At 37.6% G+C, this 27,299-nt stretch overlaps 2 protein-coding genes across 3 annotated transcripts in view; one reads left to right on the plus strand and one right to left on the minus strand.

Moving 5' to 3' along the window:
* Positions 1-4,558: 4,558 nt before the first annotated feature.
* Positions 4,559-7,380, minus strand: rpp21 (ribonuclease P 21 subunit). Its single transcript, XM_056759123.1, has 5 exons — positions 7,160-7,380; positions 6,991-7,091; positions 6,794-6,876; positions 6,493-6,627; positions 4,559-5,338 (listed from the first exon to the last, which is right to left on the minus strand). The coding sequence occupies exons 1-5, from the start codon at positions 7,214-7,216 to the stop codon at positions 5,241-5,243; spliced, it is 474 nt and encodes a 157-aa protein (XP_056615101.1). The 5' UTR covers positions 7,217-7,380; the 3' UTR covers positions 4,559-5,240.
* Positions 7,381-8,238: 858 nt separating this feature from the next.
* gpc5b (glypican 5b) overlaps positions 8,239-27,299 on the plus strand; it is a 31,583-nt gene continuing 12,522 nt past the window's right edge. Inside the window, exons 1-7 of one of the 2 annotated variants that reach the window (XM_056757924.1) lie at positions 8,239-8,580; positions 9,942-10,103; positions 12,782-13,491; positions 16,304-16,482; positions 16,555-16,632; positions 18,317-18,439; positions 23,712-23,832. In XM_056757924.1, the coding sequence (XP_056613902.1) occupies positions 8,412-8,580; positions 9,942-10,103; positions 12,782-13,491; positions 16,304-16,482; positions 16,555-16,632; positions 18,317-18,439; positions 23,712-23,832 (1,542 nt within the window). In that variant the 5' untranslated portion in view covers positions 8,239-8,411. The remainder of the gene's footprint in view (positions 8,581-9,941; positions 10,104-12,781; positions 13,492-16,303; positions 16,483-16,554; positions 16,633-18,316; positions 18,440-23,711; positions 23,833-27,299) is intronic. The other variant, XM_056757925.1, reaches the window with a different exon arrangement.

The following is a 27,299-nucleotide window of genomic DNA, read 5'->3' on the forward strand; positions in this document are numbered from 1 at the left end:
ACAATCTTCATGAAGGCTGCATCTGACCCACAAAAGTAATTCCAGCCCCTCATCTTTTCCCAACTTTTATGGCGCTCATATTAAAAAGTCATGAGAATTCATGCTAAAAATGCATTCGGCTGCATCAAATTAGCCCAATTAAGGCTGGGAGTGAAGGAGCATGCTTATATCCCAGCATGCACCACAATATTTGCCCTCCTGTTTCTCTTAGCTCTGATTTCATCTCCATCCTCATCCTATCCAACATCCAAGTCTTTATATGAAGACATATTTCCAATGTATTCCGACAACCACCGCCCGCGTGACTTTAGCATTAAAGATATATTTTTTAAATCGTGTTTATGAGGCACAACGGCAAACCTTGAAAGTCTTTGATCAATATTAATTTCACGTCTCCTGCTGACATTTCGAAAGGGTGAGCAAGGAAGGTTTTATTTCTTGATGCGTGTTATTTTCAGCAATGATCTCAAAATAAAGCAGAGTTCTTGCGAAGGCTTCGCTATAAATGCTATTTGAGAATTTCAATGATCTGTCCGTTGAGTCAAGTGATCACACAGCTACAACATGTCATTTATAGGCCTACTATGCAGTAGATTTCAAGGTCTTCATCATCGGATAAAATGTTAAACACACATTGATTAAAGTGAATAAAAATCACAAGTGAATATAGGTAGAATTTTTGAAATATTAAATCATTTTATGATTGGCCTTCATTTCCCAGCACTACTGTCCATAGTAAAAAGTTGAATGTACAATATTAATTGATATAAGTCTGTCTTAATTTTTCATTTCTATAATCAAATTGTTTCTTGGTAGAGTTTCAATAATTTTTTAAGGTTTTTCTTGTGTCCCAAAGATGGTCGATACATGATAACATTAATATTCCCTTAGGCTCAGTGATTAGAGCATAGTACTAGCACTACCAAGTCATGGATTCGATCCCAGGGGATTGCATCAGGAGCAAATGCATAACACAATGCAATGTAAGTAGCTTTGGATAAAAGCGTCTGCCAAACGCATGAATGTAGATATAATGAATAAAATGTCTCGAGGACAGCAAAATTCTACATTTTCAAATTGTAACAAAGCATATTCATCTTTTTAAGAAACAGCAGGCACAAAAAAAGCAGTTATTCATCTCAGAGAGTAATTAATATAAACCACAAAATCGTAAATCCTTTCAATAAATGCAAGCATATAGACAACATCTACAACCTACACAACAAATTACACGCATTGGGGGCGGAGTTACTTGTATCATCAATCACACATATGTAATCATTGATTAAATGTGCTCTAGTTGAATCTGGCTCATGAAATCTCCGGGGAGTCTGAGCGCGCGCGGGCCCGAGCAGATGTTTACTATAGTGCACTATCCAGAGTTTTCAACCTTTCCGTTTCTCCATACCTCGACTTCAAAGCAGCTGCCCACACATTTGCATATATTTGCATACCTGAAGAAGCATGTTAATTTGAGGCAGCTGTTGGCATAAGTGGATAAAATTACGGAGAGAAAGAGAGGCCTTCAGGCCCGATTGAGATGGACTAATGAAGGTCTGTCCCCCCGTCAAGGCCACTTTGGACAAAAATGTGCTAAATTCTTTGACTATTTGGTGGCAGCTTGTTGGATGTAAAGTATGTTACAGAGACTTTCCACAAATAGGGTCATACAGAACTTTTTGTTGAGAATTACATGCAGAAATCTATCTTTTTGTATATGAAACTTGTCGATTATTCATCATTTATTTAAATTAAAGGGACAGTTTACCCAAAAATCTAAATTCTGTCATAATGTATTCAACCCTAATGTTGACCGTTCATGACTTTCTTCTGTGGAACACAAACAAAGTTTTAAGAAATTTTTTGTGTTCTGCAAAAACTGTGGTTTGGAAAAAAAATGGTTTGGAATGCCACAAGGAGGATGTCTAAATTTTGATTTTGGGTTTATTTGGGGATTTAAATGTAAATGCAAACAAAATTCTAAAAATTTTACATTGACTGAATTCTTCGAACTTAACCACTCGCCCCTGTCACTCAAATGATTGTAAGAAAAATGAACAAACATTTTCTCAAACTTATCTAAAGTTTAGAGTATCTAAACCACAAAATGTCAATCTATAGCCTTTACTCTGTTGCACCATAATGTAAGATACATCTTCAACCCCGTTGCTGTTTTATTAACGGGGAAAGTGCCAACAAGCTGTGGCATTCTCTCTCAGAGAATTCAATAAAGTAAAACAGCCAAAGAAAATATTACTCCATAAACTCGTCCAAAAAATATCCACAGCTTCCTCTTCATTTAATTCCGCCTCATTAACTAGAAAGCAGCTATCTATTCAACCTCGTAAAAAAAGCCACAATTACCGTTATTAAAATGGCAATTTCGCTACAAGATCTTCCTCTTTGTCCGGTGCACATTTTCAAGCAACACAATCGATTTTCCACACTGCTATATTTAAAGGGTATTTAAACCTAAAGAGATTAGCATCTGACGCTTTCGCCTCTGTGGTCCCTCCAATACATTCTCGCTGCAATTTCCCCATCTAATTTTTCTCATGACTAATACCGCTTGGCTCGTGTTTATGGATAATCACAGTTGACAGCCTCGGCTATGTAGTGGATAATCTTTTTAGCTCTTTTCTCCTCGTTCAATTTGTAGGAGTGTTGTATATCCAGAACCGGCCCACGAGCTGGCCAACATTTGCAGGCATGTTTTGCGAGGGCTGGTGAGAGGTTTTATCATTTATCAATACATTAAGTCATTAAAATGTTTATGCCCTGTGCACCTTATCTTTCCCTGCGAGATTACAATATTATCTACTTAATACCGTAGCTGCCAGAATGCTTTATCTGTACCATTATGAAAGTATTTCTTTATTCCTACTGATATGCAACATACAATCATTTCGTTTTGTGTCATACGTTTCCTGCAGTCTTATTGCATAATTACCATTTCTTTGTGTTATGTTGGGGAATTTTTGTGCTGTAAAACAAAGCTATGAGTTTAATGTTCTAGAGATCTGTTGTTAATACATATTGCATACAAATCTGGCTAAAGCTTTCCAAAACCCCAAGCTGCTATGTGATTGGCTGGATATTAATATGAAGTTATCTCCGAATAAATCTTTACAAGACAACTCCAATAAATATGACATTCTCCGCCAGAATAATTTGCAATATGGAAAAACAGATTGAAATGACTATATGAAATTCAACATACCGTAAATGTTGGCTCTAGCTTGTGAGCTGACGCTGTGATATTCCCTCCATGCCTTTAGATTTGCTGCACAGCCAAAAACAATCAAGAGCTATTGGGCATGCAAAATATTTCTGACAATACAGAAATGGTTTTGTTTTCCCCTCGGACGAAACAGGGCAGACTGACATTCTAACACAGAAATGTCACAGCTCAGAGGAACGGTGGGCACACTTTGGGTCATTTTACAGAGAGCGTTTCTCGACATATAAAAAATTCATGTACGAAGAGGATATATTGGCAATATGCATCCTGCAGAGTCAAATGCATATTTACATAAATATTGGTTAAGGTGAAGATTAAAAGGTAATTTTGCCTTGGGGAGCCTATAAATTGACTTATTAAACAAATGAGGCACAGTCAAAGCTGCTGTAAAATAACTCATAACATGGGTCCAATAAATTATATTTTATATTAATTCGGCGAGTTGCCTTAAACACAAAATAATTATAGCATTTCTACAAAAATACAAAGTATCATTACATAGATTTATGAAATCGACAAAACCAGCATATAAATATCACGTAAATTGGCCCCCATATTCATTACAGTTTGTTAAAGGGATAATTCACCCCAAATTAAAATACTTACATTGTTACTCATTCTCGCATCATTCCGAACCTGCAGGACTTTCTTTCACCTGCAAAACACAAAAGTCGACATTTTGAAGAATGTTTGTAACCAAACAACATTGGACCCCATTGACTTCCATTGTATAGACATAAAACCATCAAGACATTTCTCGAAATATCTTCTTTTCGGTTTCATAGAAGAAAGAATTATAAACAAGTTTTGAACTTTATGAGTATGAATAGAATTTTGAGTGTGTGATAGGATCATGAAAAGGTACAGAATCAAAACTGATCCAATAGATCTAAAGCATGTATTCAACCTTTTTTTCACCTCTCATACTTCTTAGCACAAGATTTTAATTTCTAATGTACTTCTACTGACACCCTTCGATACAAATTGAATTAAATCCAGCATCCTACCTATATGCATCACGTCCCGGCCTTCATGGGAATAGATTCAGTTCCTTCATTCGAGAAACAGGGAGAGCCTCTTTGGCTTAGACGAAGCTTCCTGGTACTGTGTGTCGTTGCCGTATTGACAACCCATAAATCTCTCTGGGATGGCACAGTTGTAATGTGTTTAGACACGATCCATATCCCATCCAATTAACAACATCAGCACTGGCCGACACACACACACACACATGTGAATAAATGTCTTAATATCTCTTATAAATGATTGACATGTTACAGAATATTATGAATATACAAAAGCGATGAGATTCCAAGATTTTACCCATAAAAGATTTATAATCATTCATGATCATGCAAAGATATGCACACAAGCTTTAGTTGGGCCCATAAACATCAAATGCGGGGGTATCAAAACTTTAACGTTCATTGTGGGGATACACAAACATCAAGAAATCATTTCAAAGCTGACTGGAACACTGCTTAAAGGCCAAAAGTAGAAACTTTCGACAAATGTTGCTTCTTGTTCATTTAAAGTTATTTTGTAAAAATGTCTTAACACAATAGAGTACATTTCTAAATTATAGAATGATTACACTAACTAGCAATGACAGAACAATTTCTCATCCCAGCCCTCAATTCCCAAAAATTCCTTGCACTCAGGATTACAGAAAAAAAGGCTCTTTAATTGAAATAACACAAAAGTTATTGTGATATTAAAATAAGTATAACATTTCAAAAATAAAAGCTATTGTCAGTGTAATTCAACCACTTCAGTAATAGATCCTTTTCGAGATTTCACCAGAGTAAAGTTCAAATTGCAATTCAAGCAAACATAAAAACAAATGTTGCTTCCAACAGTATTGCACAATTTTCAATGTAATAAAAAAAATAAAAAAAGAATGTGTTTGAGCGAGTCGTCCATGAAGTCTTTGAAATGTATGAATGCGTCAAAGACAGTACAGTGACCAATGGGCTGAGCTTTCACAAGCCGCATTGGTCTATGCTGTTGATGAAGTCTTTTCTTTTGTGGCAGCTTGACCTCTTGAAACACTCGCTTTTGTACCTTGGGTTTTGGATTTAGATGAAGGACCAGCATCTGTGGACAGCAGATAAATACAACTTGATAAACCACATTTACAATAAATGCTTGGACAAAACTTAATTTCCATAACAAAAAAGGTGCAGATATCATTGTACGGTTAACCCCTAAATAGGGGTTTATACCAAGAACTAACAAACTTGTGTCCTTTTGAAATAAAATACAGTGTTTTTTTTAAATGTATTACACCACCAGCGAATGTAAGGTTTGTGCCACAGCTTCCCTAAAGTATCAGTATTGGTGATTACACAATTTTTTTTATGGTTAATCCACTCTTGTGTGTAAACTCTTTAGTCTCTAAAATATAGTCAATCCCTAAAATATATATTTATTGTTGTAACAAGGCAGAAAAAATAGAAAATCACTTGTTTTAGCAGATGCCCAATTCAGTGTTGGGCAAGTTACTCTGAAAAAGTAATGAATTACTAGTTACTAATTACATATTCAATAGTGTAATTAGATTACTCTACAAATTACTCTCTCCTAAAAGTATTTAATTACTTATTACTAATTACTTTCTATATCCTATAACAACCTTGATTAGTTATGCGATTCGAGGATGGACATGAAACGGCTTATTTAATTCATTAAAAAGAAATAATATTAAACTACATGAAGTATACTTTTATTTACTGATCAAATGTGAGAATTATAAATTAAAGCACGGATTTTAAAGTTAGACTTTTTGAATTTTTATGTCAATTCCACTTTTGCTCACATATATATTACACAAAGTATTTAGTTTATTTACGTCAAAAGTAATTCAATTACAGAAAAATAAGAGTAATCCCTCACTTCACTTTTTCAAGGGAAAAGTAATTAAATTACAGTAACTAATTACTTAGTAACTAGTTACACCCAACACTGGCCCAATTACAGTTATTTACTTGCAGTCCTTAAAAGAAAAATAAGTTTGTAATGGTTGAATGTTATTGATAATTAATTTTCAGACCTTAGAGCAAAGTTGAATGTCCCACCAGCTCAAATTTGGGTATAAATACGTGAATAAAGACTATTAAGTTGCATTAATTTGTTGTCTGATAAATGACAATATAACCTTTAGTCTTAAACATTTTAGGTATCTTTGAAAAACTTGTTTGTTTTTTCGCTTTATTATGACAGAAAGATTCATGTAAGTATGAATGCTTCACCTGGTGGAGTCTGGTTTTCTAGCTGAGCCTCAGGTTGGTCCACCCACAGTTTATGCTTGGGGTTGTTTGGAAATCGTTTGGTCAGTCCACAGCTCAAACATCGTACAATGGTCTTCCGTTGTCCTCTGGGTCCCCCTTAAATATTTAATTTGAATAAATATTTAATGTATAGATCATAAAAAAGTGTCCTGTAGCTCAACTGGTAAACAGACTGAATCCTTAAATGTGCTGTAAATAACTTTGGATAAAAGTGTCTGCCAAATGCATAAATGTACGCAGACAGATACACAGGCAGTCTTACTTTTCTGTCTTACTGTTGATGTGACACCTGGTATCAATAAAGCGCAACACTTCTTGCAAATGGTTCTCTTCACTGATGGATCTCTGCGGAGAGAAAAATGTCACGCTATAATGAAACTCCATCACAAATGTGTTTGTTTATTCCAAATCAACATTACACCTAATGGGAATGTCACAGGCATCAGTACAGTTACTCACTGCCTGAGCACCAGTCGTTTAGAGATGGTCTTCTGGGTGAAGCAGTAAAATCTCGCCAATTCAATATTTTCAGGATCTTGGGCCAAAACACAGTGAGCCGCCTGGAACACAAAAACAATGTCAAGAGAGTGTCAACACAACTAAAACCTACAAACGCAGTCTTGCTAACCTGATAGAGAAAGTTTAGACGTTGAAATGCTTCTTTATCTTTAATATTTCCGGCCATGTTTATTCACAGACGTCTCGGTTGTTTGGTATCCAGTATCAAAACGTTAACGATAAAGTCCCCAATAATGTCAGTGATATTAAATACGATTAAATATGATTCTCACGCAGCGCTTAAAAACAGCATGACTGTTGTTTCCTCTTCTTCACAGTCGCGCTAAATCAATATATATGTGACGCATATCGCCATCTGGCGGATTAGCGGTGCAAGTAAACACATGCGCGACAGAGAGTGCATGTGACGAGTGCGCATGCGCGGCTGACAGTGCATGTGTCTGACAGTGCATCTCGTCTGCAGCCAGATGCTATTGGACAGACGTGCACAGCTCTGCAGTTTTGTTGGTAATAGATCATCTACGATTTCATTTTTTTATTCATGCCAGAAGTCACTAAAAGCTTGTTGGGAAACATAAATCACAACACCAGTAATGCGGTCAAAAATAAAACAAAGCATAAAATTAAAAACCCACAACCCAACCCTTATTTATATAAGGTTTCACAATGAAAGAAACGTTGACATTTTTAAGATTTTTAATAATCTACAACGTCTGTATTGTCTGTTACCATTAACTGACACGATACAGTATGCTCTGTTCTGTTTTAATGTTAAAAAATCATTGTAACATTCATTTTTTTAATGTTAATTAATACGTTTATTGCTAATAAATCCAGATATTATTTCCGGGTTTGATGTGGGAATTATCATAAACCTAGGTTAGTTAATTCACTGATTATTCAGCATCCTTCATATTCACTTTCGGTGACGTTGATTACACGTATAATTTTAATACATACAAGAAACTATTTATTGTAGACTACGCACAGTTAGTGTTATGAATATGATATTTCAATGTCCATAATTCATTAGATATCGTGGAAATGTTTTTATATGAGGATTCGTTTGAAACCAACATTTCTGTATAGTCTCTTTAACTTATTGCTATTATTTAGGATAAGTCCACATCGTGGGACAAGCAAAGGAGGGTAATGGGCACACACGCGAGCGCGCGCGCACGGACCTCACATGTCTCCAATGCAGCCTGTCAATTTACGCCATCATGTGAAGACCCCTGCGATACAAGAGGCTGGAAAACTTTCTTTGGATAACCGGCTTTTAAATGCGCCTCCCCTCTGGATAATATTTCGGGACTTTTTCTTTGTCTTTTAGAGGGCTTTATATGGACTGAGATGGTGCAATGCTCCGCAGGACAGTACCGCGTATATGTTGGCTTTGGTTTGTGCTCCTCAGTGCGTCGATTTGGGGAGCCGAGTGCGTCAGTGCGCAAAGCTGCCATGAAGTTAAAACCGCGTTCCAGCTGCGGCAGGTCGGTCCATTAAAATGGGTTCCGGAGACTGCAGCAACAGGTTCGTTTATGTCACATGTTTAAAATGCAATTTAAATACGAGGCCTAATACTTGCAATTTGTCCAAATGTCTTTTTTTAAGGAATAAGTTAACCCCCCCCCCAATTTTGACTTGACCTTTGTAATTTTTTAGCCTACTATGAAAAGTCAATGGGGAACATTTTTGGGGTAAACTATTCCTGCAGACTTTTATCTGAGAAATCAATTAAAATACTTTGGCTACTTTATTACACAGTTGAACAAAAGGAGTGGTTGACTATAAAAATGGTAACCAGTTACAGCATCTCACAACCTACACCATATTATATAATTTATAAGACAATTCCATAAAAAATGTTTAATACATACAATTTAAATACGCACACTTAGAATCACCCAAAACTAAAAAAGTTACCATGTTCTAAAACACTACTTATGTAAACCTTTGTGAACTATAATGTTATGTGTAATAAAAATCAATTTCGGTGACAGGGCATAAATCAGAAACGTCGCTGGTGTTGACAAAATGTAGTATAGACTGTCAAGTGCCTCACATGCACCACATTTTGTATTAGAAGAACATTGCTGAGAAAGAAGTCAGCTCAAAAACTTGAAGAATGTGTCTCGGTCACTTCAGAAATGTGTCTAGCAAAGTTGCTTCTGTGTGGGATCAGCACGGCCTGGGGGTCTGTCTGACCCCAAACGGTATGTGAGGGGTTAAGTGTTGAGAGGGTTTCGAGAAGAGGCGTCACATAGGAGGTGAGCGAGGTCAGGAGTATCACTGTGATTGCATTCAGCTGTTCTATTGCATGACTTATGGGGTCCCATTGGTGTAAAATTGGTCACATGGGACAAGGCAATCTGACAGAGCAGATCATGCTGATCTTGCTGTAACTCGTGTACTCTGCTTCACATGTCATTTCGAACCCTATTGACTTACATTCTTTGGTGAAAAACAATATAAGAATCACACTGAATCCACTTAATAAATGTGGATGGTGACCGGGAGCTATCAAGCTCCCAAATTGATAAAAATAAACAACATGCATAAAAGTGCGAGAGTATGATTTTTTTAATGAAACAACTTAAATGAAATCCTGCCTTTAATATTTATATTGTGTGCTATAATATGAAAGTATTGTTTAAATGTTGTGGTCACCATTCACTTTCATTGTATGCAAGACAGCAGTTAGCAATATTTTGCAATACATACCCAAATAATTATGTTAATAAATACAAACAAATAATAAAAGTAGTAAAAGTAAGACTAATTTTGTTTGAGTTTTAAAAGACATGACTGAGTAAATAATTGGTACACTGTCTCTTTAAGAAAGACATATGTTACACACGTATTTTGTCTTGTTTATGACTCAATCTCCACAGATGCAGATCTTCTGATCTGTAAACATCAGGGTCCCACCTGTTGCACTCGCAAGATGGAGGAGGGCTACTACGCCGCCGCCCAGAGGGACATGCTCCAGAACATTGAATCCTATAGCTTTGAACTGAAATATCTCATCCATGTCTATGCCTTGTCCTTCCAGGGTACGTACGCAACCTTTTTGGATACTCTGCTATAGCATGCACATAGAAAAGACGCAAGATTCTCTGAATTGTGTTCCTAGCAGTATTACGGTCATTACTGCATTTGCGAAAGCTTAAGAACGCGCATTTCAATGAGTTGCAAACTACAGTACTCCGCACACCTTAGCAACCGCATGGCAATGCCCTGGCAACAACCCAGAGTACACCAGCATTGTGATGGCGACTTTTGCGCCAGGGTGCAACTCGCACGACTCGAACACACAGCTTTTCTTTATGTCTGTTATTGGACCTTTATGTCCTTGTGTGAAGCGGTACATGCCTCCAAGGGGATGATTGGCATTCGAGGAGTAGAACAATAGTGTTCAGAATCAGTGTTTGGAAAGCCAATGTACAAAAAGAATCGAAAGACGTGTCTCGCTCTCACACAGTTGAAGGGATAGTTCATCCAAAAATTACCTGTGTGACTTTCCGTCTTCAGCAGAACACAAAAATATATATTTTAAAGAACATTGGATCCCATAGTCAGTTTTATTTTTGGGGGAACTATGCCTTTTAGCAGGCTCTGTGCATATCATCTACATTTGTAATTTAGGCCTGTAACATATGAGGTCATAAATCATGTTAGATTCACATTTACAACCATAAAGCCTTGCCCAACCAAATATTTAACTTCATCCAATTTGTCTGCCCGAACCGTCCAAAAAAAGACCATTTAGTTTCGTAGGAAAAGGCCACCGCTGCTGTCTTTTCCACCAGCCGAGCGAATATTTAGCGAGTAGAAAGCAAACAAAGAGAGAAATGTTGAAATACTTGGGGTATCCTTGGAGATCCGTTTCAGGGGACTTCAATGTATCGCTCTATAATGAGAGCTTCAGAAAAGATCTGTCGTCTTTCTCTGCTTCTCCACGAACGAGTGTAGCCGGTGTCCTGGTTAAAAGAGAAAATCCGTAAAGTGCTTTACATTCCCATGTGAAAGAGAATTGTTCATGTAGGCAGCTTTGATCTATATGCTTTTTTGTCTAAATGAGTTTTAAAATGAGGGTGAAGGAATGATTCAAGGTTGAACTGCATTGATTCGCAAAATAAAAGTGTCATGTTGTGTTTCAAACCCATGACTGTGTCTTATTTTCACAATAAAGACTAGAGCTGTCAGGTCCAAAAATGACAAAAACAGCATAAAAGTAGTTCAGATCTGATAAACATTGCATGCCTTTAGAGTTTAGTTCCAAAATGAGATAAGCCATAATAACTAAATAATACAACTAACTAACTAACACAATAAATCAAATTAAAAACATTTTAACATAACAAAAACATGATTTTTGAATCTCATTACGGAACCAAACTCTTCAAACATATTTTGTTATTTTGAGTGCGCTGTTCCTTTAAATCTAATATCAGTATAACAACCTGCGAGCTATTTCTTAATGCCTAGTTTTATTCAGCATTAGGTCCCATCATATGACTTCAAAGCAAAAATAAAATATGCTACTCACAAACTCGCCACCTAACAAAGCCCAACCATCCTCCCCGACCTAAAACACGTTAAAAATACCACACGCTACATCACCTTCTCTTGAACTAAATTCAGTACTGGACTTAGTACAGCACGCAAGCGTTTCTGACGCTCAGATCAACTCAGATCCAGCCGGCACTGACCATTATAGAATAAATAAAGCCATCAGCGGTATGGTCACGCAAGCCACCCGAAAACATGCTACCCCAGAGGTTGGCAGTCAAACAGGTCGTGATCTGCGTGACTTGATGGTGCGTGCATTAATGGTTAAGAATCATGTTACAAAATCGATGTTACGTGATCTGACCACAATCCCCTGACATGTTACCCAACACTGGGGTGTCTGGGTGTCCAGCAGTTGCCAGGGACGCTAATATAGTTGTCGTATTGGTGTGAATGGACCTCTAACAAAACTTAAAAAAATAACTTGCAGTTAAATCTAGTGTCATGCTACATTTTGTTTGGTTTTGTGGTTTCGGGTAGGAGGGTTTGGGCAGATAGTGTTCCTTACGCGTGAAGGTCAGTCGCATAATATTGTTGGAATTATTGGATGGTTGGAGTGCCATAAGGTGACTGTTGAAAGCTGGAATGCAAATGCTGTTAGAGAAGCAAGAACGAGACATTTTACAATGCGGCAAACAGATGTTCTTTTATTCATGTTTCAAAGCACATTCATAACGCTTGTTGCAATCGTTGGCATGCTAATTGTTTTAGTGCATTTAACAAAAATGCCACACTTTGAAGATACACAAAAGCCATTGTAAACAATCCACGTGGTACTGTGCTATCCTTCCACATAGGGATTCTGAGGTATAATATTTCCACCGACTGCTAAAATTGGTTAGATGCTAGTCGCATGTGTTGCATATCTCCAAGCTAACCTTCAGCTCCATAGCGCTGGCCCTGAAGACCCGTGGATTACAGCTTGTCCGACCCCATAAATCCAATGGAAAGAGAGATTACACGCAGGAGAAAGAGAGTCGTAAGCAATGCGAGACAACCACTGGGGTTTACAACGAATGAGACCAAAATAAACATTTGTCATAATCACAAATCATGTTTGGTGCTGTATTTTTGTGACAGGTGCTATTTTATGGAAGGTTGCGAGATACACTTACATGCAAAAAAGGTTAAATAATCATTTTATTTCTACTTCCCACAGATACTTTCCATTCCCTGCTCTCCTTTAGTCTCAATCACACTCACTCGCTCTTCGACAGCGCCTACAAGCCAATCTCTGGTGACGCCAGACCCTTGGTCTCCGAACTCTTCTCCGATCTAGCCCTCTACCTCCGTGGCGATGGCAACGTCTCCGTGGAGCGCTCCGTCCACAACTTCTACAACAAACTTTTCCCATTAGTCTATCAACAACTGATCAATCCCGGTCTAGGTTCCCCAGTATCCGCCTGGTCTGCCGAAGGAAGCGAGTGCTTGCGTGCCACGAGGCACGACGTCAATCCCTTCGGCCCTCATCCCCAGTCCCTCGCTCAGGGGCTGTCCATCGCACTAGTGGCAGGCCGTGCCCTGGGTCGAGCGCTGGAGATGGGCAATGAGATGCTGCACGTCACGGAGTTGATGGGATTGGCACGCCAGTGCGGGCAGGCATTGGTGAGGATGCACTACTGCTCACACTGTCGCGGGCTGACCCTCATCCAGCCATGCGCGGGACTGTGTCTTAACGTGATGCGGGGATGCCTGGCAGGCCTTGTCGAGCTGGATGCGCCATGGAGACGGTACGTGGCATTTCTGGAGGGGCTGAGCGGGGCACTGGCAGGGGGCTACGAGATGGAGCTGACGCTTTTGAGCATCCGAGAGAGGATCAATGATGCCATACTCACGGCGCAGCTGAATGGGCCGCATCTCAGCGCGGTGGTGAGTCATTCTATTCAACGCTTCAGGTTTATTTTTATTGCATACTGGAGCTGCACCATATGCTGGACTACTCAAGATACGACATGGATACAAATGCAGCAAAATGCTTAGTGATTAGTGCAAATCAATGGTGCCAATCAAATGCTGTTGCAGTTGTACCTTACGTAATGAAGCATTATGTTTTTATTACCTTAGATTGAGCTGTTTCTATTCACAGACACCGCGGGTCTCCTTACATGGATTTTATCATGTTGTTTCTACAATATCGCTAAACGGACAAACTGCTCTACAAGAGCGCATTTCGTTAATACGTTATCTCCTTCAGCAAAGAAGCGAAAATGTAACGAGATCTAAGTCCTGTGTCAGCCACCTTCGTGCTTCGTAAGAGAGGGTGGAGTGAGCAATTGGCTGCAATTCACAACCGCTCAGCTAGATGCCGCTAAAAATCGCACGAGGGTTCTTTAATAAAGTTGGTCAATTTACTAAAGTTGCCCCACAATTTACTACACTTTACTATGGTAAATAAATAATATGCAGTATTGGTGTACTACAGTATTTTAACTTGGAAATCATGAGACGATTTGACATTTGATCATCTTGGCAAAGCAGAGCACAGTTTGAGGTTCAAGGAAACGAAACGGAGACACAGGAGACATCTCCATTTTCGCCTCATCTCATTGCTTTTTGAGAGAAACAATTGATTAGTCATTTATTTATGCAGATTTATGATGTGTATTATTACAAAATAATGTCATTCTTTGTTCAACGTTCAGTCCAAAATGCAAAGCTCACAGTGTTATTTGACAGCATCCACTTAAAACGTTATAATAAAAGTTAGAATTCTTCTTATTGAGTTTTCACCCTTAAAGCTCTTGACCTGCTCTCAATGGAGAAATTAAGTCTTGTAATTATAACATCTACAGTGGGCTATTATTAGCTTGGTCATTAGGAGCGTGATTATGCAGTAACATGACACACTGCAAAAAAAATCTGTCGGTCATGACAGTGTGGCTGAAGCCGTGTGTAAATGAATACCCAACTGCCCACCCCGAATCTATTCATACCTTCCTACGTGTGCACGGCACAGGAAAGCCGCCTGCCAGTCTTTCTCGCCCAACTGCTTCCCTGGAAATGAAAGCGTAGGGTCCCGTGACAGCTCGGCTTTGCACTCATCAGGAGCTGCCATTCACAGCTGCGTGCGGGTATAGGTCAGGTTGGAGACGCATTCCCGCAAACCGGTCTGAAAGAGGCTTGGCAATCAGATTTAGAGATATTATTATAGAGTCCCCCAACCTCAACCGAACTCGAACCTGAGGCCGGTTGATGTCGGCCTTCCGCCTCTTTTGGATCAGATATTCCTCTCACCGATGCCATGAAGCTGGCATGACTTTAGGTTCAAGTTACACACAATGTGGAGCCAGGCTTGCTGGGTCGGGTTGACCACAAAGTATTAGGGATCCACTACTAGTTTTTAGTGAAGACGGCAAATTTTATAAAATTATTATCTAATAGATCAAAAAAAGCTTAAAAAAGCATCTTAAACTTTGATAAGTTGATCCAAAAGGTTGAATTCTGATTGTTTTCATATTATTTGACTGCCTGAAAAGTTAATGTACTGCTACGTTAGCGCCTCCTGTGGCACGATGAGATCTTGCAATATATTTTAAGAATTCAGAAACATTTCGTTAAGTCAAAGTAACAGTACGTTACTCAAAATCAAACTTGTGTAGCTTGACTTATTTATCAATGTATTTTTTATATATTTAGGTATATTTCAGGCATTAGTAATTAATAATATTAAGACATACTACAAATGTGATAAAGCATTTCGTCCTTGTACTTCTCAATTGTAACCACATTCTTATATTATAAGCCTCAGAATATCGTATTATACCTTTGTTGTTTATAAGATGTCTATATGCATCCCCCAATCGTTGGCAAGACATGCAGGACGACAGGGCATCTCATGTCCCCCACGCTGCATGCGGTCTGGCACTATCTTGGTTCTGCTTGAGTTGTTTGGGTGATGTCTGGTCCCCGTCAGCCTGATGTCCTGCATGCAAATTCACCTCTGGACAAAGGCGCCTCTCGCAGACCGGACGGCCCCTATCCCACAATGCAATGCAGTTAGCGAGGGGCCCAAGCGGGGGAACGAGATGGTCTGACTAATCCTTGGATAAATAAGAGATCTGTAAGAGATAAATACAAATACAAACACGTTTACACACTTGTATATAGACAATTCACTTAGCTGGTTATTTGTGAGAAAAAGTTTGTAAAAATGTGCATTTTACAAAATAAAAGTATGCAACAAAAAATGGAATTGTCAATTTTTGGGTCATTTAATCAGGATGAAATTTTCAGAGAACTGTATGAAAAGTAAAACAATCATTTTAAGCACACAGTACAGAAAAACTCTTACAAAACTTACATGCGCATTTGTGAACATTTTACACATTCAGTTTACAATACAGTTAAATGTTTAAATTTATTGTGTGTTTTTAAAGTTTGTTCATTTAAAAAAAAATTGCTATTGTGTTACTGTGATGTGGCCACCGGGTGGGGCAATCTCTCCAGTTGAGTAAATACAAACGCCTGTTACTGTATATTATTTATTGCAAAACCTAAAAGTATAATTTTTTTACTAATTTAGTCAGAGTTATACTAAAAGCAAGACTAATGTGACAATGTGCCTGTGGTGTAAGAGATAGCCTATATTATTTGGAAAAAAATGTATCCAACACAAATGTACTTTTATTTTGTTCCAAGATTATTTCGAAAATGACTTATTCTTCCTCTTTTTTTCCTTAAGGTGGGCAAAGTTTGCGGTCCCTTGACTCAAACGATTGCTGCGACTCCCATCAGTGTCACCTCAAAGAGTTTGACTCCTTCAGTGAACCCCACAGTACAGCTTCAAACGGCAGTCACGTCCTCCAGCCCTACAACATCACCTGATACAGCCGAACATCATCATATCATACTCAAAAAAAGGTAAGGCGTCCAATGAAAATCCCACCACTTATATTTTAATGTGCCTGTTGTTATATTGCAAATCATTGGAAGATCTTCTCATGGCTGCAGGTCTTTTCCTTTGAAGCCGTCCAAAAATGACAAAACCAGAAGTTTGAAAAAGATTTCAAGGTAAGTGTCCATATGTGTTACATAAGGTTGTATCATCCCTTATAAAAATAAGCGTACTTCATTTTTTAAATCATATGTTCTTTTTATTATGTGTACTTTAGGCCTACTTTAGTATACTTGTAAGTGTACTATTTCAAAAACTGCATAAAAGTATACTTTTAAGTATACAACAGATTAAGAACAAGTATTGGCCAAATGTACAGACATTTTTGTCAGCATAAATCAAGTATACCAAGAATATATGTGCATTTATATAATCAAAAACTATATTCTGACAAGTATCCTTTCTTACTTGTTTAGTTTAAAAGAAGTGAACACACTTGAATTAACTTCATTTGTGTAAGGTTTAAATTAAAATGAAATAACGTTAGAATAACGTGCATCAATTTATATGTACAAGAACACACAGAAAGGGTGTTTAGAAGGGCTCTCAAACCATTGTTCATGCTTAATCGCATCCAGAGTAAAAGTTTGATAACATAATACATGTCTGTGTACTGTGCCTTTTAATTTTGTATTTATAATCACATACACATACATGCATGTATTAAAGTATATATATTTAAATATATATTATGTAAAAACAAACTTTTATTCTGGATGCGATTAGTATTTCTATAGATATGAGCCAAGTATTTTGTAGATGTGGTCCTTTATGGTGCTTTATTTATTACAATTTTACACCTTTAAACAATAAACAGTACCAACCCACACGGAAAAAACCTATTTAAACCTATATGTTTTAATATAGGTTTTGATATAGGTATTTAATATATGTGACATATATAAAATTGGCTGTTTTCCTATATAATATGTACATATATGCACATATATGCACATATAAGCGTACATATATGCGTAAATATATGCACATATAATACAGGAAAACTGCCAATTTTATATATGTCAGATATATTAAATACCTATATCAAAACCTATATTGAAACATATAGGTTTATATAGGTTTTTTTCCGTGTGGGATATAAGCTACAAAATCACCAGATCCTGCCATGAGCTATATAGGAGACATCTGTTGTATTTACATATAGGGCTTATATGTGGATATAAAGAAGCAATACAGGAGGCCTATATGGCCTGGCCTGTATATGCACATATATGCACCTCAATTTTGCCTACATGTGGCATATATACGCATATATGCAGCAAATATAGGCATATATGCAGCATATATGGTTTCATATAGGCATATAGGTTTCATATATGTGCATATATCCTCATATAGGTTCTTTCCATGTGGGAATCCTTCCTCAGTTAAGTCAAGTAAGAACATCTCAGAGACGCGACAATATACAGGAAGCTCCACTAATATTGTTGTGTCAGCAATTTTTATATCATACCTTTAAGGTTCATCACTTTAATTATCCTTAATTATTTTGCCATTGAAAAACCAAAGTTGGCTGTCGGCCGGAGAATGTTCTAACAATTAAAATGCACACGAAACTTGCGCGAACAAGGATGAACGCTTAAAAGCATTAGTAACCATCACAATAAGTTATGGGAAATCAATCCAGCATTCACCTCATTCAGTGTTTAGACATGTTTGATAAGACAAGCGTGAACGTTTTAAATAAACACACCGGACTGGTGCAGAACAGGTTGTGCTGTATAATTACATGTGGTTTGATGTCTTTATTACCTCCTAAATCGTCTGAACTTCCTACAGGGAGTTTATGGGCTATATCCAGAGGTACAAAACGTTCTTTTCCACCCTTCCTGAGATGCTCTGCGAGGGACAGGTGGAGATTGATGAAAACACATGCTGGAGTGGAGAAGATGTGGTGGAGAGGTAGGCGTCGGCCACTTCTAATTGCATGAGTGAATTTGGCAATTGATAGCGTGTCACTGGGTTATTCAACAATAAAGTCAGTGAGTAGTCATGGATTTTGGTGGCTTTTCTCCAATCGTCTGGACAGAAGCTTCATTCACAAAGTCCTGGAACCCTTTACTGACACAAATGAGATGCCTAGTATCACACACACTCAAATACACATTTGGTTATATGCAATTTTGCAGTCCGTCAGGAAAAAATATAGAATATGAAGATTAATATGTATGTTTGAGTTTGTCCACATAATGCTCAAATATCTATTGTATGGACTCATTTAGTTTTGGTTCCAGCACTGGCTCCGCCCCCTGGACGAACTGTTTTATCAGTCTGACATGACAGCAAAAACATTGGCCTGGCACCGGTCATACTAGGGGGCCCATGATGGCACAAACACAGGGTAGTCCGGGAGACAGTCCACAGTTTTCATGAAGGAAACAGACAGGATTGTTAATCTGGTGTTTTTAGTTTGTATTGGAAAAAGACGGACAGATTTGTATCATCCTAAATGTGCGGTTGAAGGCTGTGACATTTCATCATAATAGAGAAGTGCACACTTGATGGCTTTTTTTCACATTATATAATGAAACTGCCCATGTTGTGTAAAGTATAATAGGTATACAGATTTTTTAGTAGGTCATTGGTTCTCATATATCAGTAGGTCAAGAACCACTCTGATGCAAACAATTGGCAATGTACTTGGTAGCGCAACCTCCTTAAAATAGTTTACACTGCCCCCTTGTGGCCAAAACAACTTGATGCATTTAAAGGATAGCTCACCTAAAAGTGCAAATTCTTTCATCATTTATTCAGCTTCATGTCAATCCAAAAAGTTTCACTTGCTTTCTTCTGCAGAACACAAAAGAAGATATTTTGAAGAACGTTGGTATTCCAACGGCATTGACCCCAATAAACTTCCATTGTATGAACACAAAACCACTCAGACATTTCTCAAAATATCTTATTTTGTGTTCCACGGAAGAAAGAGTCGAATACGAGTTTGGAATGACATGCAGCTACCATCCAGAAACCTTGTCGTCTGTTAAAATTTTTTTTTGGTGGAAAACGTGTTCACAACATGCCCAGCTTTCGCACAAAGTTCAGTCCAAATTTTTTTTTTCATTTCTACCTTTAAGGTCCATCTAGACTGTCACGTTTCAAATTGAGCAAACAAGGTATTTTTGAAAATGCTTAGTTGAAGCTGCGGTCCACCTCCCGCTGCTCATTGAAGTGTATAAATAAATGTTTTGTGGGATGTCAAAAATCGCTTCCAGACCCGGAAAGCATTTTTAGTCAGTCGGAAGTGATGATGTGTGAGGTTTCCATGACAACTGCGTGTGTTTGTTTTCATTTTAGCCGAGTAACGTCTGCAGTCCAAATCCATTTTCTCTCCACTGGTATCCGCCAGTGGCAAACTTTGACCCACTTTGGAGTCTACGTGTTGCTGACAAACATTTAACCATCTTCAATTTAAACAATGTTGTTTTCAATGTGACATCTGCGATCAGTTCGCAATATTTGATGGTATTTTGGGGCAAGATATAAAAGTAGTCTGTAACAGATACAGTATAACAGCGTACAAAACGTCATTGTATTACAACTTCGTATCCGACTGCAATGTTATTCCAGAACATCTACTTTAATACGGGTTGACATTGTTGGCTTTGTGCACTTCAAAGCCGACTAGATATATTACAGATGTCCTACATTAGCACGGGCCCTTCCCTTCTTTATAGACCACAGACAATAAATAGGACGGAAAACTAGCAACCCCAAGGTTTTGCATAGCCGGTTATTACACACATCAAGCCGCACGGCTGAATTGAAGACAAGCCCATTTAGAATAGACCAAAGTTGGGATACGTTTAGACAAACGTAACATGAAATATTAGTGCTGGTAAGTTTTTTTTGTCTAAGCCAGAGCTCTTGGATGAGTGGTCTTTATGTACAGTCTGAGCAAATACATGAGCTAATCTAATATAGCAGATGAATTTAATTGCTTATGTGTGTATACGATTCTGTGTGTGTGGGAGTGTATATAAAAATAAACAGTGGGGAATTCCAAACTCTTTGATCTTGAGCTTTGTAAATATTTTTTTAAAGTTAAGATTCATTCGGCCATTTTTGTTATCACCGCTTCATCTGTTCAAAGAGTCCAACAGAAGTCTTTGTAGGCTGTTTGATGGTCATAATCAAAGTCGTTGAGGTTGCGTGTTTGTTGCGGCTTTCTGCATTTTTATCTAAACATGCGTATTGTTACGAGCCATTAAAATGAAAGAATTCGAGAACTGCTACTATAACATTTGAGGATAAAATATCAAAAACAAAATTCAAAATTAACCATAAAGAATACTAAAGATTGGTATTTTAGAAATACTTTTTGCTTGACATCATATAGCAATGTCACCTCAACCTAACTTTACCTTTAACCTTTGCCTCAATATTGCCAAAAATAAAATTGCAGGTTAGTTAACTTACTTTGTTTTGGTCAAATATTATCAAACTGTCATTACGTGTGAAATAATACCCAACTTAAAGGGATATCTCACCCAAAATGATTTATTTTCTTAATTTATTTGCCCTCATGTCATTTCAAACCTTTATGACTCTCTTTCTTCTGCAGAACACAAAAGAGGTTTTGAAGAACGTTGGTAACCAAACAACATTGACCTCCATTTTATAGACACAAACCCAACAAACATTTCTCAAAATATCTTTCTTTTGTTGGATTTAACGTTAGAAATCACAACGGTCATCTTCACACAGCGCCAACAAACACCAACAGGCGTTTCAAATTAATCCGACAAATGATTTTCGGCAACAAACGTGTATGTCAGCGCTTGTCCGACCAATATGAATAAGCCCAAGGCACTCACAATATTGGTTAGAGAATTATATTTCCTCGTCAATAAGGCCTTGTTTACACCGCTAGTTATGAAAATGAGATCAAGAAAATGGTTATGAACCAATTACAAAAATTATTTTGTTGTCTTAGGAACACTGTGCAAAGATGAATTATGCACAGCCACGAGGAACGTTCAAAACGTGATCAAGGTCCATTTTAATTTCCAGTAGCTTTAAATGCTCGTAGCTAAGCGCATGATCAGTTGCGATCACATGCACTTCATTTCAGCAGTCATGCAATAATGAATTTCATAAATATAGTAATAATCCAAATCTTAGTTTGGCTCTCACCTTATTAAAACAAACCGAGTAGATTGCAGCCTCTTAAATTATGCGCATACAAATAAAACAACTGCTTCCCCCAAAGAAAGAACGCACCGGTGAAAAAATGACAGCGTCCACTGACAGCTCGTTTTTCATTTAAATAAGCTAAATAATCCACCGCTGTCATACAGTGAATACTCATTTATCTCTCCTCTATATACCTCACATGTCTACCGCCCCAGGTACGAGACCAGTTGAGACTATGACAGCAGCTGAAAAGGGCAAACCTGCGAAACAGACAAATATACAAATCTGTCTCGCATCGGTTCTAAACAAAGTGCTCCCGCCCCGCACCGTGAACCGCCTGTTGGGCTGCTGTAGAGATGCAGGAGAGGTTTCTGGGGTCATTATTTATTCACTTGGATTAGCTGCTGTGGAAACAGCAGGCCTATTTCACCCACGAGCATTCGTGTATTGATGCGGAGGCAGACGGATACATTATTCTGCCCTCCTGCTGGGCTTTATATGACCCCCCACTGTTCACCCTTTGATCCGTCTGTCTGGCAGTCTTTCTGTCTGACAGTCTCAAGGACATTGCTACACTTCTTGTTCATGGACCCTAGCAATTTCATAAACAAATGCTTTTGCATAATTTTTGGAGTGTCTGACATTTATTTTTGATATGGAAATTTGCATTGAAAAAGAAAGACTTATATTTGTAGCTGTTTATATTGAGTTGTGCTTAACATTACTAGCATTCGCTATTACTCATATTAAAGTATCGAATTTATCCTGCGTTGTTTTTTATTTGAATGAATCAAAATGTACCATTACTTTTCTAAGTGATTCGATTTATGATTCAAAAGATGAACACAATTCACCTTTAAAGAAGACAAACAAAGAGGTTTTATTCAGTGTTACGTGCCTTGTGATTCATTGTTGTATTTTTAGTTCACTTTTGATTCTTAATCTAACTTTTGACCTAACTGACCTGCCTGTGCTTGACCTATTGATCTCATTGTCTGCTAACCACTGTACACTTCATATCGTCATGACGACCAATGTTGAGATCCCCTTCATCTAAACTTCTAGTAAATTGTGTTATTAGAAATGAAGTGATCAGAATGAGATGACACAATTATCCTGATGTGATTGAGTAGTTTATACTTGGTTTCCCATTAAAGATGTTTAAGAAAAGAAATACTAAAAAGAAATACTTAATCAGATTTAATAATGCTTGCTCCTTTAGATGAACATCTTGAACATATATAGCCTACTGTATATGAAATATGCCCAGTGGTATAGAGGTTAGCACTGCAGTTTGATGGTCAAATCTATTAATAGCTGGCTTAAACTCTCAAAACCTACTTGTTATGAGGAAAAAATAACAATATACATTTTAGACATTGTTGAAATTTCTATCTTATAGAACACGAGGGGAACAGTATGTGATAGTGACATTCTCACCTGTCAGGACATGTTCCCCATGCTGTGATGGACAAATTTAATGCTAGCCAGCTCAAATTTACAAAACGTACTTGATGTGGGGTAAAAAGTCAACAACGGAAATTGGAGACATTTACGAACTTTCTATCTTATATAATATAAGGGGAACAGTATCTGACAGTTATCTCTCAGGATATGTTCCCTCCAGTTTGTTGTGCAAATTTAATGCTAGTCGGCTAAAACTAACAGAACTGTTTGAATATGTTGACAATGCTTTCCCTAATACCATTTAGTAGCAATACAGTTAAACATTCAATCTTGCCAGTTTTGGTTCCACAAGCTTGTTTTTTCTGAAGAACGCCCCCTTATCTCTACTAGAGGGCATGGGGTCAATACCCAGATTTGCATCACCTTTTTTGTATCCAGGCTTCACTCTAGGATTCTTAATAAGTCATTTATGAGGGTGAAACGGGTCTCTCTGTTTGTCCGATCAATGTTTCAATTAGCCTTTGAGCTCCCCTGCATTTTTGGCCTCTAGAAAAGACAGAATTAAATGATGGTTATCAGAGTGCTTCATTTAAGTAACTGTAACATATCTCTCGCTCCATTTTTGTCAAAGTTATACAGGTCGCGTGGTTGGAAACGGTTTACAGGCCCAGAGGCACAACCCAGAGATAAGGGTCAAAATTGCTCATCCACTCCTGGTCAACATTAAGGAGAGACTTGAACGTTTCAATCAGGTAAGTCCATAAACTTTTGGACATAAAAATGTTTGAATTTTAAATAAGTTTAGGAAAAATTTGATCAGACCACCGACCTTGTCGTTGCTAGTGTAAACCTTTACCATTCCAACAACCAGAAACAAAGATTTGCTTTGTATAGAAGACATTACGAACCACCTAAAATGCATAATTTCAAGTGCGCCCACCAAACAAAAATAGTCCAGGCCCACATCGAGTGTGGTGTCATTACCCTCGGCCTTGCTCTGTGATCAGGCTGTAGCGAGATCAGACCAAGCCTCCCAAACGGGAACGCAGAACACCTTCTATTTGGCTTGATGACAAAGTCTGTCGTTCTTGCAGCTGTGTTTGGGAGGGAATGAAGGTCAGTGCTACCGGCCCCTCTGGAAGCCATTTTGTAATGTCTTTCATTGCTCCATTAAAACCAGACGCTGTGGTTTCACATTATGTATAAACTCGACCAAGCCCTGGCCCACAGCACTGCCGGGTGCAGGTTGCTGTGAGGACTTGCATCACCAGCTGGCAAGAAGCTGGGAAAGTACAATACATTTGTGTAAGGGGTTGAGACGAAGTTCACTTTTGGCCACTTGTTAAATAAGTTTCATTAGTTGTAAGGGTCACAAGTCCATTGTAAGGTCTAGAAGAAACGTCCAAAATTTGCATGCTTCTGTTTCTGCCTTGTTTTCCAATAAAAATATCCAAACATCTTTAAAACAAGACACACTTGAAAAGTAAAATTACAAGATATTACATCTAAAATGTCTTAATAGCAAGGAGGGGGATTCTTTGCTTGCAACTTTTTTGTGCAATGAAAGCAAAACTATGAAAGTAATAAAGTTCACCCCACTGGCAAATATAACACATCTTTTTGTTATAAGACAAGACATAAATATATTTGTCTGCAGTGTTCTGACAAATATTCAAGCAAATAACTACACAATACGTAAAATTAGAAACTTGTATAGATGCTTTTCAGAAGACTTTAGGTGGGTGCCAAATTTGCATTCTTTTGTCCTTTTGATGTGCTGTGTACATGGAAAACTATATGCACTTAAAAGGGACGGGCTCAATATTAAAACATTATGCAAACGAATTACACAATACATTGCTGCAAAAATAAAACTTTATAACTTCATTTTTGTATGGTGTATTAAATATTTCATATTATTCAGATCACTTTTTCATCTACCCAAGGGAGTGGATATATCTCAATTCCGTTTAACAAATTCGCTCAATTAAATTCATTCCACTGAATATTTTCAACCCAAATTGGGACAACATTTTTTTAAATGTCCGTCTTGTGTCTGGCCCTGGTGCACAGCTTCATGCAATGTGTATTACGGCTTATTGAAATATTAATATTGCATCGCTGTGTCACCAAAGTGAGTCATCTTAGCCTGCGCCTGCAGGACGGATTTATGCCTCTGAAAGATGAGTATACATCAAATGTTGCTATTATCCCCCCCAGGATCATCTGTGCATCCTTTAGCTTTGAGCGGACGATATGATGTAACACTCATTTGCATAAAGCCAAGTTATTGATGAGTCCACCTCGTAAAAACGGCGAGCAAAGATACGGCGGGCGTGATTTGTACAGCCAAGATGTGTCATGGGGAGAAGCTAATGAGTATGAATTCTTTCATAACCCCCTCCTAGTATATACATATATCAACACACAAACACATACGCACACGCTGATGTCATAATTCAAGGCAATTTAAAGACAGCCGAGCCTTCCGTAATTGTGACAAGGCACCAATGGCTCAGTATCTTTGCGAGATAGTTTGGATGTGAGCTTGATGTACAGAGATATTTATCAGACCGCTGACAAATGTGACCCTGTATCGCCTTCCTCTGACCATCAGAGGCATATCCAGCCGACGGGGTTGAGTCCCCAGATGAGCCCTGTTGTCAAGGAAACATGTCTTAGCAACAAAGACCACCTTCATCGTCATCACCATCCAAAGAATTGTATTGATTTGTACACATACAGATATTACATGTTCTGTTTTACACACTTGTAATTGGTAGAAATGCAGAAAAAACTTTTAAATTAGCTTTATGGATAAACACATACTGTATCTAATACAACAGGCATCTATCTTCTATGACAAGACTTCACGTAGCTCAGCTGGTGGGTTCGATTTAAAGAGGATACTGATAATATGTATATTTCAAATGCACTGTAAATTGGTTCAGATAAAACCATCTGCAAGGCAGATCATTTCAAAGGCTGATGTGCTGGGAGATGTTGGGAAAATCTGCAAACCAAAAAAAGAGTTGTCCTACTCTATACTTTTTGCACAAAACTACCCAATTAGATACATGTTCTGCCTGTCAATCAAAAATTGCTGGGTGGGGATTTGGGAAGAGGGTGCATTTAAAGGAATAGTTCACAACCTTCAAAATGAAGATGAAAATTCTGTAATTTTTTACACGCCCTCTTGTCATGTCAAACCTGTATTTATTTCTTGTGCAGAACACAAAAGAAGATATTTAGAAAAATGTTGGTAACAGAAAACCGTTGGTCCCCATTGACTTGCATTGGTTTTGTATCGTTTTCCATTTTTCAAAATATATTTTTTGAAAGCTTGAAATTATTAATTCTTTATCAGTTAAAATTAGTAATTAGTAAAACAATGTGAAAAAAAGTTTTATTTTCAAACAGATATTAATACAAATACATACTGTATAATACGGAGTACTGTGGTTAAGCAATGTGGACGAGAGATTTTTCTGTAATTGTATTTTCTCGTATCACAAACAGGACTATTAAAATGTAATATGCGGCTAAATTGAATAATGAATCAGGCAGTGAAAATGAAAGCACTAAAAATTACATCCCTGCTTTTTTATCTAAATGGAGGGGAGGCAGAAGACATTCCAGTTGTGTTACCATGGCATTCGCCGGACACGTGGCATAATTCATTAAGCACCGGTTCATTAACAGATCCCTAGAGGACCTCATTCGGTCACTGTAATTATCTGAAGTTCACCGCGGTTTGGTGTCAAAGAGTGTGAAATGCAGAATTAAATTCTTACGGAAGAATTTTAACTAGTATAAACCAATCTATCTAAACGAGTCTATATACCACAACTATACAAATGAAAAAATTATTGTTGATATCACTTCAATTGTCCAAAACAATAGATCAAATAATATATTTCCATTACATAGTCTGCTCTATATAGCTGTATATAATACATATCAAAGTTAAGACTGGCTATTTAACAATTTTAAGGTAAAATTGTACACAATGGTAAAACATCCTTGATTTTAAATAAAAGCATTCTAGTTTTGAAGCATCATCAGCTTGCAGTGAAAACAATTCAAGATAAATTTGATTCTCCGAAACATGCTTCTCTGTAAAAATGTTCGGAAGTATATAAAGCCAAATGTGACCCTGGATCACAAAACCAGTCTTAAGCAGCACAGGAACTTTTTTAGTAAAAGACAAAAATACATT

This window comes from Triplophysa dalaica, chromosome 10, assembly GCF_015846415.1.
Source record: "Triplophysa dalaica isolate WHDGS20190420 chromosome 10, ASM1584641v1, whole genome shotgun sequence".
NCBI lineage: Eukaryota > Metazoa > Chordata > Actinopteri > Cypriniformes > Nemacheilidae > Triplophysa > Triplophysa dalaica.